This window comes from Phodopus roborovskii, unplaced genomic scaffold, assembly GCF_943737965.1.
Source record: "Phodopus roborovskii unplaced genomic scaffold, PHOROB, whole genome shotgun sequence".
Taxonomy (NCBI): Eukaryota; Metazoa; Chordata; class Mammalia; order Rodentia; family Cricetidae; genus Phodopus; species Phodopus roborovskii.
In genome coordinates, this window is record NW_026126639.1 from 5,568,761 (window position 1) to 5,583,246 (window position 14,486).

Here is a 14,486-nt window from a genome sequence, read left to right on the forward strand (position 1 = left end):
GGCTCTGCTGAGGACGACGCAGGGGCAGACACCACGCCTGGTACATGTTGAACACGGAAAGTCTTGAGAGCAGCGTGGAACAGCCGCAGATGAGAAGATAGAGGGAGGCGTGATGATTGAGGTGCACGCGTGCGCTCAGGACTTGGCTGTGTTTATGTAAGAACTCGTGGAGACTGCGGGAGAGGACCGAGGTCTGTTTGCCAAACTGGAGGAGTGAGAGCTGCCTGCTCTGAGAGCCTGACCGCGCCTAATGCCCAAACTTTTCATGTGGCGTCGCACAAAGTCTGGAGCCCTGGCCGGTCCAGACCTGAGCCTGGCATTCTTGGTTCCCCCCAGTTTGTGCCGGTTCAAGCCATCTTTCAGGATTAGAGGAGTTACGAGACGTTTCACTGTTAGCGACAGACGATGCCTGCATGAGACTTGAGCGACTCCCAGGCCTTTAAGGGTTCACGTTTGCTGGTTTCTTTGGAAGCAGCAGCTCGGTGCTCTGGAGCTCACTGCTCCCGCTCAGCCTGTTCCCGCTTCCCGTGCCTTTATGTTCACACTGTGAGAAAGGAATTTATGGCTGGCAGAAGGGGTTTCCTCCCCACTCAACGCCCGGAGGCCGCCAGCGGCAGCGGTGGCTCAAGAGGATGGGTAGATAATTGCTTGTGCTCTGAGCACTCAGTGACGTGTGCCTGTTGGTTTGCTGAGTGTTCTGAGGGCTGGTGTGTGTGTGTGTGTGTGTGTGTGTGTGTGTGTATGTGTGTGTGTGTGTGTGTGTGTGTCCTCGGTGGTGATGTTGAGACCTGCGCTCTGTCTTCACACACTCTGCCTGGAGTGCAGTGAAGGGGTCACTCTCTCCTGCCACCTGCGCTGGCCACCCCAGCTTGAACTCTGCTGATGTGGCTAATGTGATTGTGGGCACTGCTCAGGGCGTTCCCACAAGCCCCGGGACAGTCGCTTTAATGTCAGCTGGGGTGTCTCAGTGTGCTGCTGTGTAACACAGGTGACTAAGGTCACTTAAAGGACACAGGCTTCAGATGGACCTTGTTTGCCCAGGCCAGAGGAAACATCCCGAGGCCCAGATGAAAGGAGGGCCTTGCAGAGCATCACTGCGGGAGGCTGGAGGGAAGGCGCTCGCTCGCTCAGTCTGCCATTGAGACCAGGAAGCAGGGCTAGCCAGCGCTCAGAGAGAGCACGCCTCACAGTTGGACTCTAAATGACACACATTTGCACTTTTACCCTTTTAAAAATGTGATTGCGGATTGAAATATTTTCATTTTTGAAATGTAGAAATAGGATAGGCCTGTACAATGATTATTTAGCAGGTCAGAAGCCGGCCAGCAATGCCCTGTTTCTATGCTCTACCTCACAGGTTAGAATCCTTGATTTGCGGACATTAAACTAGTATTTCACCGAAAATGGAATTTCCATAACTTGCACTGGCTATGAGATTGCCTCATAACCAAAACTGCAAAGCCCTGAGCCTCTCCATATGGCTGTTGTGGCTCTGGGCCTTGATCCTCGGATTCTTGCATGGAAAAAGCATTGTGAGAATATTCCAGGGCGAGTTAGGCCTAAGATAAACAGAAACTATGTGTTTGGCTCAGATAGAGTCTTCCATTTGCTGCCTTAAATCTAGGGCTTGGTCGGGCCATGGTGGTGCACACCCTTGATCCCGGCACTAGGGAGGCAGAGGCAGGCGGACCTCTGAGTTGGAGGTCAGCCTGGCCCACAGGACAGCCAGGGATACGCAGAGAACTGCAGTCTTGGGGAAAAAAAGAAACGTAGGGCTTGATGGATGCACAGTCCTTTATTAGTAGTATCTGTTAACACACTGTAAGGTTTCACATTATAATGGAATTCTGCTCTGCCTCAGTAACTGAGCAAGTTTCCTGTTGGATAGGATTTTTCCCCCTGCCATAGGAGACTGACTGCTGAATCATAAATGTCTTCCTTCTCTAGGAGCATAGAGTTATAGAAATGCTGTTAAGACAGATTCGTGCTTACATGCTGTGTCCCTTTGCTGTGAGAAGCTATTAGCCCGTACTTTCTTGTTTCCAGTCTGTGTGTTTGAGACTGGGTATCCTAGGCAGGCCTCAAGTTCTCATCCCGCCCCCGGAGAACTGGCATTACAGACAGGTGTCCAGCTGCCAACTCCATGAAACAATTAAGGCGGTTTCAGCAATTAGTAAAGAAGCATCCTTGGGGGAAACCAGGGGTGCTCCAGACCTGGCAGGAGGGGTAATTACAAGTGCAGGTAGATGCCCACTGCACTAATGAGAAGATTAGCATCTCTTAGAGCACATGGACTCTCAAGCTGGCCACCGTTGGAAAGCGTGAATGAAGACTTTAATTGCTTGGTTGTCACCATTTACAAGTGACTATGAGGTGCCATGGGAGCACTTCCGCAGTTTCAGAAGCATCTGCTCTCCACCAGAAGTGAACCTCTGCGATGATCAGTAAGGCTCCCTCATGGTGGGGGCCGTTCCCTCAGTGCAAAGGCATGCTAGGTTCTCCATCTGTAAGATCTGCTGCTGCTTGCCGTTCGGGGAGGGGTGCCCAGCACGTGTTAGCACAGGCCCCTCCCAATTCCCTTCACTAACGAGGACATGGAGACAGCTGAAGAGAGCCATCCATGAGTTAAGCCTTGCTCCACAGTTGCCAGCCTCCTTCACTTGTTCACTGGGCCACTTCTCACTGGCAGTTGGGGAGTTTGCCAGGTGACTTCCCTTGCTGTAATGAAGTACCTCACAATAGCAGCTTAAAGATGGAGGGTTTATTTTGGCTCAGGATTTAAGAAAGAATCCAGTACACCGTGGTGTGAAACACACGGAGAGGGAGTGTGAGGCAGCTGGTCAGTCACACTGTCAACACTTAGGAAGCGGAGGCTGACAGGAAGTGGGGCTGGGCTACAGAACTCAAAGCCCCCCCCCTCCAGTGTCCCACTTCTAATAGCGAGTTTCCACGCCTGAGAAATTCCACAACCTTCTGAATAGCACCACCAGCTGGGGACCGGGTGTTTGAACCCCTGAGCCTGCAGGAGGGGACACTTCAAACTGGCAAGGTAGCACTGTGTCCTTCAACTCTGATGGCGTTGACTTTTACCTCAAGGGTGGTTTCGTTTTTTCGTTATAGAATCCCCGCTTTCCCCGTTTGAGCCTCACAGTGCAGACGCCACCGTCCTCCACCGTCACAAGCCTTCCCGCCTTGAGAACTCCAAGTCTGTGCTGTTAGTGCCATCCCTGCTTGGGACGCCCCCTTGTCTTTCTGTGTCCGTGAGCCTAACAGTTCTAGACGCCCTACCAACCAATCAATAAAGAGTGAAAAGGGAAGAGTGGGTCCCAGCTAAGCGGTGTACGCGTGCACGCCCCCATTTTAGCATGTGCTCATACACCCTGACTTCTGAATACTCCGAGGAGAAGTCATGGCGCGTTAAGCCTCAGACCCTCTTCCTTTGCATCCTCAGTGCCGGCCCAGGCGCACTGTGACAGATAGGTAGGTGGGGGCTCCTTCATACCCCTGATTCTGTACCCCACACCCGATTCTGCATGCCTTCTCCTCCTCCTCCTCCTCCTCCTCTTCCTGCTCCCCTCCTCCCCTTTCTTCTTCCCTTCTCCGAGTGCCTGAGGGAAAACATTTGCTTTGGCTTGGAAGGTTTGGGATGGGGAGAAGGACTAGACAGGGTGAGTTAGGCCTGAATAAGTTGGGAACGAAACTCTAACCTCTCTAGATCCGTGGGCTCTGCATTTTGTTACTGTTGGAATGTTATTGTTGTAATGGAATCTTTGTTGGTTCTGGAAAAGTATCTGCCATTCTCTGGATTCTTCTTCGGCTTAAGATGTCAAATAGGAAGACAGACCGTAACCTAAACTACCCTGACTAGCAGCCATCCGCCCAGCTGTACATGGGAGCTGCGTCCCATCTTATACCCACACCGCCCTTTGTCATCCGTGGAGCAATTCTCACTGCAGTTATGGAGGGCCTGCTGCATTTGAGGCACCTCTCCAGACACGGGGGGATACGGTGGGTCGGTTTGTTGTTTGAAAACAAGTTTCTCTGGTTCATGATGCTGACATCATGTTGGGGAGACTGGAGACACATGATACAAACACGGTAAATGTCCACTAAATAAGAGCGTGGTGAGTGTTGAGAAAACCCGAGCAGGGAACAACAAAACCATGCCACCTCAGACGAGGTGGAGAAGCGTCTCTCAGAACGCAACTTCGGGATAAGCACCAGAATGTGAAGGGACTGAGATAGATGATGGCCAGAGAAAGAGTTTTCCAGATGGTATGAGCGGCCAGTGCACACCTGACCGGCGGGCTTGGCGGCCAGTGCACACCTGACCGGGGGTGAGAGCGGCCAGTGCACACCTGACCGGCGGGCTTGGCGGCCAGTGACCCCCAGCCTGGCCGTTTCTCCAAGAGTCATATTCTAACCTGTAACTAAATTTAGGCAAATTTCCACAATCACTATTACATTTATCATTGTGCTGGTGAAAACATACATACATGTTCTACGCACACATCTTGATGTGTGTGTGTAGAAACCCGAGAATGGGCGTGCACGTGGTTGCAAGTGTGTACGTACAGAAGCCTGAGTTTGATACTCGGGGTCTGCTTTGATCACTGTCTGCCTGGCACCTTGAGTCAGGGTCTCACACTTGAACCCAGAGCTTGCCGATTCAGCTGGTTTGCTAGCCAGCTTGCTCTGGGGATCCTCTAGCTCAGAGCCCACCTTCCCGACCCTGGAATTACAGGCATGTTGCTGAGCTCACCCAGCTGTTATGTGGGTGCTGGGGATCCTGCTGCTTCTGTGGCGGGAACTGTACCTGCTGAGCTGTCTACCTAGCTCCAGCGTTTTGTCTGTATTGCTAGGCATGGAATCCAGAGCCATGTACACTGGTCAAGTTTTCTATCACTGAGCTACACCACCATTCCTCAGAAACACGTTAATCATTAATGGACTAGATTAAGCACACATTAGAGAAAGTGTTCTGGGCGCTGGTCAGTTAATCTATGTGCAGCTGCTCTTGAGCCATGGCTGCCACTGGTGGCCTTCGGGTTGTGAGTGAGGAGAAAACCCTTTTGCCAGTAATAAACTCCTTTCTCAGCGTGTGCTGAATGTAAAGACACAGAAGTAGGAACAGGCTGAGGAATGTCTCAGGGGACAGTGAATTTCAGAGCATGGGGATACCCACAGCTGCCCCCCCTCCCCAGCAAACCTGGACCTTTAAGTCCCTGAGGGAGACACTCCCACAACAAATGTCACCCTACAAACAGACACCATCTGTTTTCAGAGGCAACGCATCTCAAATTGCTCGAGTTGTCTTCTTAGTCTCACCACCACTGAAAGAGGAATTGTCCTGCCTGCACTCAAAAGTTCAAACATCCCTGCAAGGCTCAGGGGACATTTCTGGAGAGGGGTAGCAGAAAAAGTAAAAGCTGGAGAAAGGGTGCAGTGCTGTAGAACGTGTCTTCAGGGCCGGCTTGGCCAATTCTACTCTTGAACTCAGTAGCTTTGATCACCTACACAAGATTGGGCCTGTCAGCATCACGCACACACAGGGTACACACACACACACACACACACACACACACACACACACACACACAGTATAATTAGTACACCCAGGTGCACACACACACACACACACACACAGAACCAATTAGTGTGTATAATTAGCATATCCAGGTACACACATGGAACCAATTAGTATGTGTAATTAGCATATGCTAATAAAGTACTTAAAAACCAGTGTAAATCGGTTGGTTGGTCACAAATGAGCATCACTGGCTCAGGACTGGCCTGGCTGGTTTCCAGAATTTGTGATGACAGGTGTGTGCCACCGTTGCTGGCGGAGCAAGGAGGGGGTTGGAGACAGTGAAGATGGCTGTGGATGAGTAGGACTGAGATGGAAGGGGAAACAACCACAAAGTAGGCAGAGGCCCCCCCTCCCAGTGAGCTGAGACCTGTGGAGACTGAAGGGCACACAGAGGTCGCCGTTCCCTCTAACTCTTACTCCTGTCTGAAATGACCTGTAACAAAGGGCATGGCAAAAGCAGTCGCGTGACCGGACGCCTGCTGCACCTACGTGTTAGGCTTGCTGTGCCGGTAATACTTGGCACCAAATTAAAAGGGGGGGTTAGACCATGCCCTCATCTGAGCACATCTGCACTGTGCTCAGAAAGGTCACATTCCCAGAGCTGATTAGTGGCCAGCTGCAGGAGTCTAACTGTGAAAGAGGCAATACTTGTTAGACGGTTTTCTCCTAACCGTGCCAGGAAGACCCAGCCAGCACCGTGGATGCCTGGATGTCGGTGTAGCACACTGAAGTGTAGAGGGTTATCTTGAGCATATTCCAGAGGGTGGTCTTTAATGCTTCGGACGGAGGAATCTGTAAGGAAGTTGTAGTGAATACAGTTTTTGATGATGGACGTAGATGGAAGTGTCTGTCCCGACCAGTCCTGCAGCCGTTCATTTCCAAGTAAACACACAGAGGCGTATATTAACTATAAACTGTTTGGCCAATGGCTCGGGCTTATTACTGTCTAGCTCTCTCTTAATTATTAACCTATTTCTGTTACTCTGTGTATCTCCACTGGTCTTGGCTTACCAGTGATGCCTGAACCTCTTGCTTCCTCGCCAGCCACACGGCATCTCCTCGACTCCTCCTGCTACCTTTCTCTGTCCTTGTTTGGGTTTCCCTTCTCTGTCCTTGTTTGGGTTTCCCTTCTCTATCCTTGTTTGGGTTTCCTTTTTCTATCCTTGTTTGGGTTTCCCCCTTGCCTAAGTCCTGCCTGTCCATCGGCTGAAACAGCTTTCGTCATCAACCAGTGAGAGAAACATACATTCACAGCAAGCAGAAGGGCATCCTCATCAGATGTACATCACATTTTATAAGCCTTCTGGGAGAAGGAAAATAAATATAGGAGGGTTTTGCACTAAGAGACTATTAAGAATGCATGGCTGTTCCCGTTTGCTTTCTGGTGCTTTGTGAACAGCAACTGTGGAAGGAAAGAGATGATTTGGTTTGCACTTCCAAATCACAATCCACAAAGGAAGTCAGGTCAGGAACCCTGGAGGGCATTTGCTTAGTGACTTACTCTCTGGCTTACACTCAGCTGCATTTTTTATGCTGCCCAAGCCTCCCCTGCCTAGGACTGGTAACACCCTCCTGTATCAAAACCAATAAAGACAGGCCAGGCTTATGTAGGCAACTCAGTGATTGAGTTACCCTCTTCCCAAATTTGTGAGCTTGACACCAAGCTTAGCCACTACAGTAATGAGTTCACATAAAAATGGTGATTGGCCGTCAGAGGCAGAATGTGTAAAACGCCGTTTTGTGACGTTGAGGGCAGGACGTGAAAGGCAGGCAGGCCGGCCATTAGAGGAGGAGAGGATGGGCTGACACATGTGAGCAGAGATGAGCACAAAGCCTTGGGTCAGTGTCGAGAGAAAACCTGAAGAAATCTTACTACGCTGAAGAAGCTGAGAATAAGGAAGAGCTAACAGTTGCAGGTCTAAGGGAAGCAGGAGACCAGCTCCCGTGAGGCTGGAGGGAAGGAAAACCAGAAATCCTCCCGAAGGAGGAAGTAAAGTAACACAGCGCAGCGCCCTGAAGTAATGCGTGCTGAATTTAACAGAAATGTGACGGAGCAGGCCCAGTTGCTCCTCTTACACTCACCCATGGGTGTCCAACACGTGTCACCGTCCCTTCACTCTGCGGTCACTTAGTTAAGTGCTCCTATCAGACACAGATAATCGCTCACAGCACAGCCTCCCTGTGTGTGGTGGTGGGGGGGAGGGGGGAGTCCTCTGAGCATGGTGCTTCTGCTAAGGAGCTTGACCAGTGCTATAAGTAGTTTATGAATGATCTCTCCATTCAAGGAAAACGTTATAGACCAGACCCAGATGTAGGAGATAGGGAAGGCTTAAGAACATAATAAAAAAGGGGAAGAGAGGCCTCCAGGTAAGAGGGATGAAGTGCATGTGTGAACGCAGAGAACATGCTTCTTGGAGGAAGGAAGGGCTTGAGGTGACAGGTACCTCCTAGGCTTAGCTCCAGTATTTTTAAGCAGAAGTAACAGGAAGACAGAGGACACACGTGGACGGAGCAGCTCCTTAACTACTTAAATACATTACCACTCTATGTAGCAATTCCTAAGACTTTGCTTGGGATCCTGTGGACACCATCGATGCTTCCGAAATACCAGCTGATTTTGAGACTTATAGGCACTTTAATAAATATCAGTGTTGGGAACCAGCAATCAGGACACATTTGATTCATTTGCTCACTTTGAGTCCGTTCACTTTGGAGACCTGGTTTTCATTTCTGTATTAATATTTGGCCTGAAAGAAAATTCTGGCTAGAGTTTCTTGCACTCAGAATAAAGGGATGGGGTGTAGCTCGCCAGCGGAGCGCGTGAGCACTTCTGAGTGATGAGTGTTCATGTGAGGCCTGAGGTTCACACACCAACCAGAACCACAGGAGGGAAAGGGAATGGATGCCTTTTTGTTTTGACTCAGTGGCTCATGACTGTTGTCGGAGCTGCTCAGGGTGCTGAGGCTGGAACTTTGCCTCAGCCCAGATATTTGAGGCTCGCCTAGTCACCCCAGGGAGCCCCACCCTGTCTCTTAAACAGAGACAAAAGAGAAAGTTCTCCCTCTTATACTCACTGAACATAGAGCATTTTTTTAACTTAATGAAGTGTGTTTATAAAATGTTACAGGCAAAGGATTTTAAAAGCAGATACCTCCTCCTAATGTGTGTAACCACTATCCGAGGTCTGCCTCTGCACTTTTACCGATTGAGAACATACATTCTGTGTTAGTTGTCTGGGGTCTGCATCTGCGCATGCACAGATTGAGAACATACATCCTGTGTTCTGACTGTTTTCTCCAGAAGACTGTCCTCAAGGGGTTAGGAACATCTCATTTTCACACACACCCCCCAGGGGCTGTAAGTCATTCCAACTCCTCCATCAGACTCTTGTATGTTAATTCTGGGCACTTGAGTTAACAGTGTGAACAGAGCTGTGCAATGCTAATGGTGGAGGTATGTGGTTGAACAGCTGATGTTAAGATTACACCGCCTCTAAACATGCCTTGCACACTTGGCTGAATTAGCTTTTGAATTTTTTTGCGGCCTCCTGGGAAACATAATCCCATGTGTCTACATCTGCAGAAGGAATGCCCCAGATTTAATTTTTCTTCTTTCTCCCTCCCCCTTTCCTTCCTTGCTCCTCCCCTTCCTCCTCCCTTTCTTCCTCTTCCTTCTCACGGTTTGTTTTTGTCTCCCCCCCCCCCCACCGAACTGAAATAGGAAGCTGCAGAGGTAGAGTTTAGCCAAGACAGAGAATGATTGCAAAGCTGGTAGCCACTGCCATCAGGGGAATCACTTTGGACTGAGGGGGAGAGGGTTGTGAAGGAAGGCTTCTAGACAGGCGCCTTCACCTCATGACTGGGGGCTGAGCGAGCAGGGAGAATCCTGACAGGCATTGCCCATGTGGTTTGCTCCATCAGGAGGCATTGGTCCTGTGTAGGACCTGGGGATGGAGTGGGAGGTGTGGGAGGGACGTCACAGGTCATGCTCACTGTTGTACACCCAAGGTTAGTGACAGGACTCCTTCAGGGACAAGCGGAGTATCGTCTTCTACCAGCCACTCAGAACTTTGCGTGCTTTTTAGAGTCTCTGCTGGTTAGTGGTTTTGTGTGTGTGTGTGTGTGTGTGTGTGTGTGTGTGTGTGTGTGTGTGTGTGAACTTGACACAAGCTAGAGTTGTTTGGAAGGTGAACCTCAACTGAGCAAAGGTCCCCGTTATCATATCAGCTCGTAGACAGGCCTGCAGGGTATATTCCTAATTAGTGATTGATTTGGAAGCTTCAGCCCACTGGGGGTGAGGGCATTCCCGGGCAGGTGGTTTTGGGTTGTTTTGGGTTCTATAAGAAAGCGGGCTCAGCAGGCCATGAGGAGCAGGCCAGTGAGCGAGTTTCCTCTAGGAGCTCTGCTTGCGTTGCCCTGATTTTACTGCGGTGGACTCTAAGGTAAAACGAATCCTTTCTTCCCCTGGTGGTGTTTGGTCAGTGTTTTGTCACAGTAGTGCATTTAGCGCGAAGGCAGGGCACTTGCTCTTCTGTTTGCTCAGAAATGGTGTGGATCATCCAGTTGTGTCTAGGTGCTCCATTGCACCCAGGTGCCCGCTGTGCCCATCATACTTTAATTCTCACATTTCCATTCGTGGCAGTGCCAGCCGTGCTGGATTTATGCATGCCGTTTGTAATATGTCAGTCTTACTAATTCATGACATGTCCATCCTAAAGGAGAGGGCCTCATCTGTGTTATTTTCTTGTTCAGACAAACGGACACCTACCTGGGAATGGAGACGTCTATCAAGAAAGGCTAGCACGTCTAGAAAACGACAAGGAATCCCTTGTTCTTCAGGCAAGTGGTCCTTGAGGCTGCTAATTTCTCAGGACGTGTACCGCCCGTATGTGTGGCTCATATTACAGCTCTAGTCAGATGTGTGGATTGCAGTACAACAACGTTCATGTGCATTTGCCTCGTACTGAGGAACCCCGTGGTGTCTTGGTGTGCATTGTATGTGAGCACCTTGCTGTTCTGTGCGGGCACTTGTGCGGGCACTTGAGCATGCAGACTTTAGTGTCTGCAGGGAGCCAGCTCCCACACAGATACCAAGGGGAGACTGTCCCTCCAGGGACCACTGAAAACGGAAACCTCAATTCATATTTGTATAGTAACCCAACTGCCTGACAGAAATATTACAGTGGGTAGGAGGGAGTTGTGGTGCCGGTGTCTGTGATCCTGGCGTTTAGGAGGCTGAGACCGAAAAACTGTGAGTTTGAGTCCAGCTTGGGCTACAGCCTAAGATCCTCTCTCACAAACAAGAAGTAGTGAGCTGGGCCCGCTGTCCATACAGGGAGTGCAGCCGAGGGCATGTCACCCGGTCCACGGGAGCAGGTCCTTGACTCAGCCCCTCCCAGTCAGACTCAGTGCCACCGGAGATGACTTTCCTGTGTTACGGTCGGGTCTGACTTCACAGGCATTTGAAGTAGAAATTCTGATCTGCGGATACCTGTGGTGCAAGCATCTCAGCCTGAATGTATGTTGACCTTCAAGCTTTGACAGGGCCCATGTGCCAAGCAGAGCGGCCTGAGGGACCCTGCTGTTGGACACCACAGTGGGATGTTGGTTTGCTTCCTTGTGGTGTTTCTAAGTACAGAGAAAATGCCTTTATGTTTTGAACTAACCAGATCAAAGTCTATTTACTCAGCTGGTGATTCCTGAGGAGAGACCTGTAGATCTGCATGGGACCCTGAGGTCGAAAGATGAACCCCACTGCTTCTTGGGATATTTGAGTGTGCCGATGTGCATGCTGGCTTTTTCTTTGTTCTTTGTGTGTCTGGGAACTGAACTCGGGTCCTACACGTATCCTGGCTTTGGACAAATTTAGGACCATGTTGACCTTGAAAGAGCTTGCAGAGTGTTTGGCTCCTTTTACTACTGAAGTAAGAGATCTGTGTGGTCCCTCGTGTCTGTTTCAATATGGATCTCATGTCCTCTGGTACCCTCCAATACTGGTTCTTCATCTCTACATTAGAGACCAACATTTTTCTATACTCTTGTAAAGCAAGTGATGTTATCGTGCACAGTACTGCATCCGTGATCAGTGCCAAGTCTCTCCTAAGTTGAGGAGAGCTCCTTAAGTTATAAGGGCAGCACAGGGCTGCAGACGCTGCCGAGCGAGCGCCCACCTGGCATGCACCAGGCCCTGGGTTTGATCCACACGAAACAAAATATGAACAGCAAAGGGAAGGCCCACTGTCATGTTGTTAAGTCTGGGATGTTTTTAAACCACCAGTGAGTGATGGGTCTTACAGTCCCATGAAGTGTGCCCTGGGACCCAAAGTCCCTCCCCCTCATTGCTGTCCCTCACTCTGCATTAACAGGTGAGTGTGCTGACGGATCAAGTAGAGGCTCAGGGGGAGAAGATCCGAGACTTGGAGCTCTGTCTGGAGGAGCACAGAGACAAGCTGAACGCCACCGAGGAGATGCTGCAGCAGGTGCGGGCCAAAGCTGCTGGCGGAGGGGCCGCGGGCCTGTTTCATCTGAGGCTCAACTCTCCCGTCTGGTGCCTGCAGCAGGAAATCCCAGAGTCCCGTAGACTAGTGCAATTAAAGTCTAGGGTAGCAGAGCCTGGAAACATGGAGACATACAAAGTCATACAGTCAGAGCAGAGTACCGTGTTACAGGAATTGCAAAATTGATCCTTTGCGTTCATATTATTTCCAGCTCTCAACCATGAGATGATAAACAAACACCACATGCAACTTGTTCTTAGGCAAAAACAAAAACATGCACACATGCATCGTGTGTGCACACAGGGCTTGTAGATGAGAAGCCCTGTGATGCAGTGGACAGACCACACACGGGGACAACACTGCTTCTGTAGATGGCCTGCTTGGCACCGTTGCCTGCCTGCATGACTCGACAGGCTCGTGACCTCTCTGTCCCTCGGTTTCCAGGTCCCTAGAAACCCCGATCAATGAGGCCGATAAGCTTTTCTACATCCTAAGATTGTTGCAGGGATTGAACCCCGTATGAGAATATCTCTTAGTCCTGGCACATAGCAAGCGCTGTGTACAGCAATGTGGTCAGTAGGGAAAAGACGCGTCTTCCCGACAACCTGCTGATGTGTTTAGTTCTGCTCAGAAGCGGGTCACCAGAGTACATGGCTCCTCAGCGCTGTGGTGCATGGCCGATACTCTTGACCCACAGACCATGCTTTATTTAACCGTTGCTGCTTTGCAGTCACGACAGACGTTTATGCTAAAAACAACTTGTGAATATTGATCTGAAATCCTAACAGGAGCTTCTGAGTAGGACCTCCTTAGAAACACAGAAGCTGGAGCTCATGGCTGAGGTCTCTAACCTGAAGTTAAAACTGACGGCTGTTGAGAAGGACAGACTGGATTATGAAGACAGGTTCAGAGACACAGAGGTGAGCAGTGTGCATGGCTCCTCCCATCCCCCCTCCCTCGCTCTCCCCCTCCCCTCACATATCCAGGACAAAGCTGAAAGCCCCGCTGGAGCTGTGAGGGGAAGGTAGCTAGTTAACAGTGTTCTCTCATCCTGCTCCCTTTTAAGAAATGTTAGGTTTTGCATTGTAGCTCTGTAAAAGATCTCATGCTCAGGGCTCACTAGACCAGGGTTTTATCCTCAGCACCACTCCAAACATAGACAGTAAGCCAGGCATGGTGGCACATGTCTGTAATCCCGGCACTTGAGAAATGGAGGCTGGGGATCCGGTTCAGAGCCAGCCCCCATTACGTAGAGAGTTTGAGAGTAGACGGGACACCAAGAAATCCTTCTCTCAAAAAAAAAAAAAAAAAAAAAAAAAAAAAAATTAAATAAATAAAAACAATAAATAAAAAAGAACTCAGGATAAACCTTAACCACGTTGTAATTTCTTCACTAAATGCGAGTTCCAGTTTTTTTGGGGGGGGGATCAGATTTTGTTTGTTTGAAATATTCTGTAGAGCTAGTTTTGACTACAAGATATTTGTGGCACCTGCCTGACAAAGCCATGCTGGCTTTCTTGATTTGAAATCGTGTATTTAAGTGCGTGGTCTACCAGTTGTCCTTATTTAGGACCACTGGTCATTTACTATGGTCTGAAGAGGACTTGTTAGTGCATAGAACCCTCTCGTTACACATTCACAGAAGCCTAGCATTTGGAGGCCATTTTATTTGGCTCTAAACTTTCAGTGTGTTCCACATATAAGTCCTTCCAATTACCTAAAGTTCTCTATACTTTTTGAGATGATGTATTAACTTATCCCACTGTGATTTCCAAAGTAAAGTTTCCCATCCAAGACCCATTTACAATGGAAAGCCTTGGTTTTTTACTTCCTTCCTTTGAAAACGAAATAACCATCTTGATTCGTGTTCTAACCTTGAAATTCCTTGTCAGCCCCTTAAGAGCACATTCTGCCTTAATCAGGACTGAGCATCTGAAAGCAGGCAGGAGTGTGACCCAGTCGTATTTTAGTGTTCCTCAAACTCAGAGATCCACCTTCGTCTGCTGGGATTAAAGGTGTGGGCCACCGCCACCTGGCGTCACACCATCGGCTCTATTTTAATGCTTTCGGCAAGAATCTGTGCAGGTTTTTCCTTTTTCCTCATTCCGTCATCCCCTGGCTTCACACTTAAGCAGTGGCTGGGGCTGCAGATGGAGCCGAGGAGGCTGTGCTTAGTTTAATCTGGGTGAGGGGTTACTCAGTCAGGGGAACTGAACCGCACATGGTGGCTCTGACCTTTTTGGTGGGGTCACAGAGCAGCACCCATATGGCTTGAGTTTGCCTGCGTTGTGTGTCATACCTTGTTTCTCCTGTTCCCATTCTGCTCACATACTCTCATTCAGATGCCAAGTGACAACATGAACACACTGCTAGGAAACGCAGTCCCTCATTATTTTCTAA

General features: G+C 49.6%; 1 protein-coding gene across 3 annotated transcripts in view; it reads left to right on the forward strand.

Annotated features, from left to right (window-relative positions):
* Window positions 1-14,486, forward strand: part of Ppfibp1 (PPFIA binding protein 1) — a 57,083-nt gene that overhangs the window by 5,285 nt on the left and 37,312 nt on the right. For all 3 annotated transcript variants that reach the window (XM_051173385.1, XM_051173386.1, XM_051173387.1), the window contains exons 3-5: window positions 10,342-10,428; window positions 11,955-12,068; window positions 12,875-13,006. In XM_051173385.1, coding sequence (XP_051029342.1) covers window positions 10,342-10,428; window positions 11,955-12,068; window positions 12,875-13,006 — 333 coding nt within the window. The remainder of the gene's footprint in view (window positions 1-10,341; window positions 10,429-11,954; window positions 12,069-12,874; window positions 13,007-14,486) is intronic.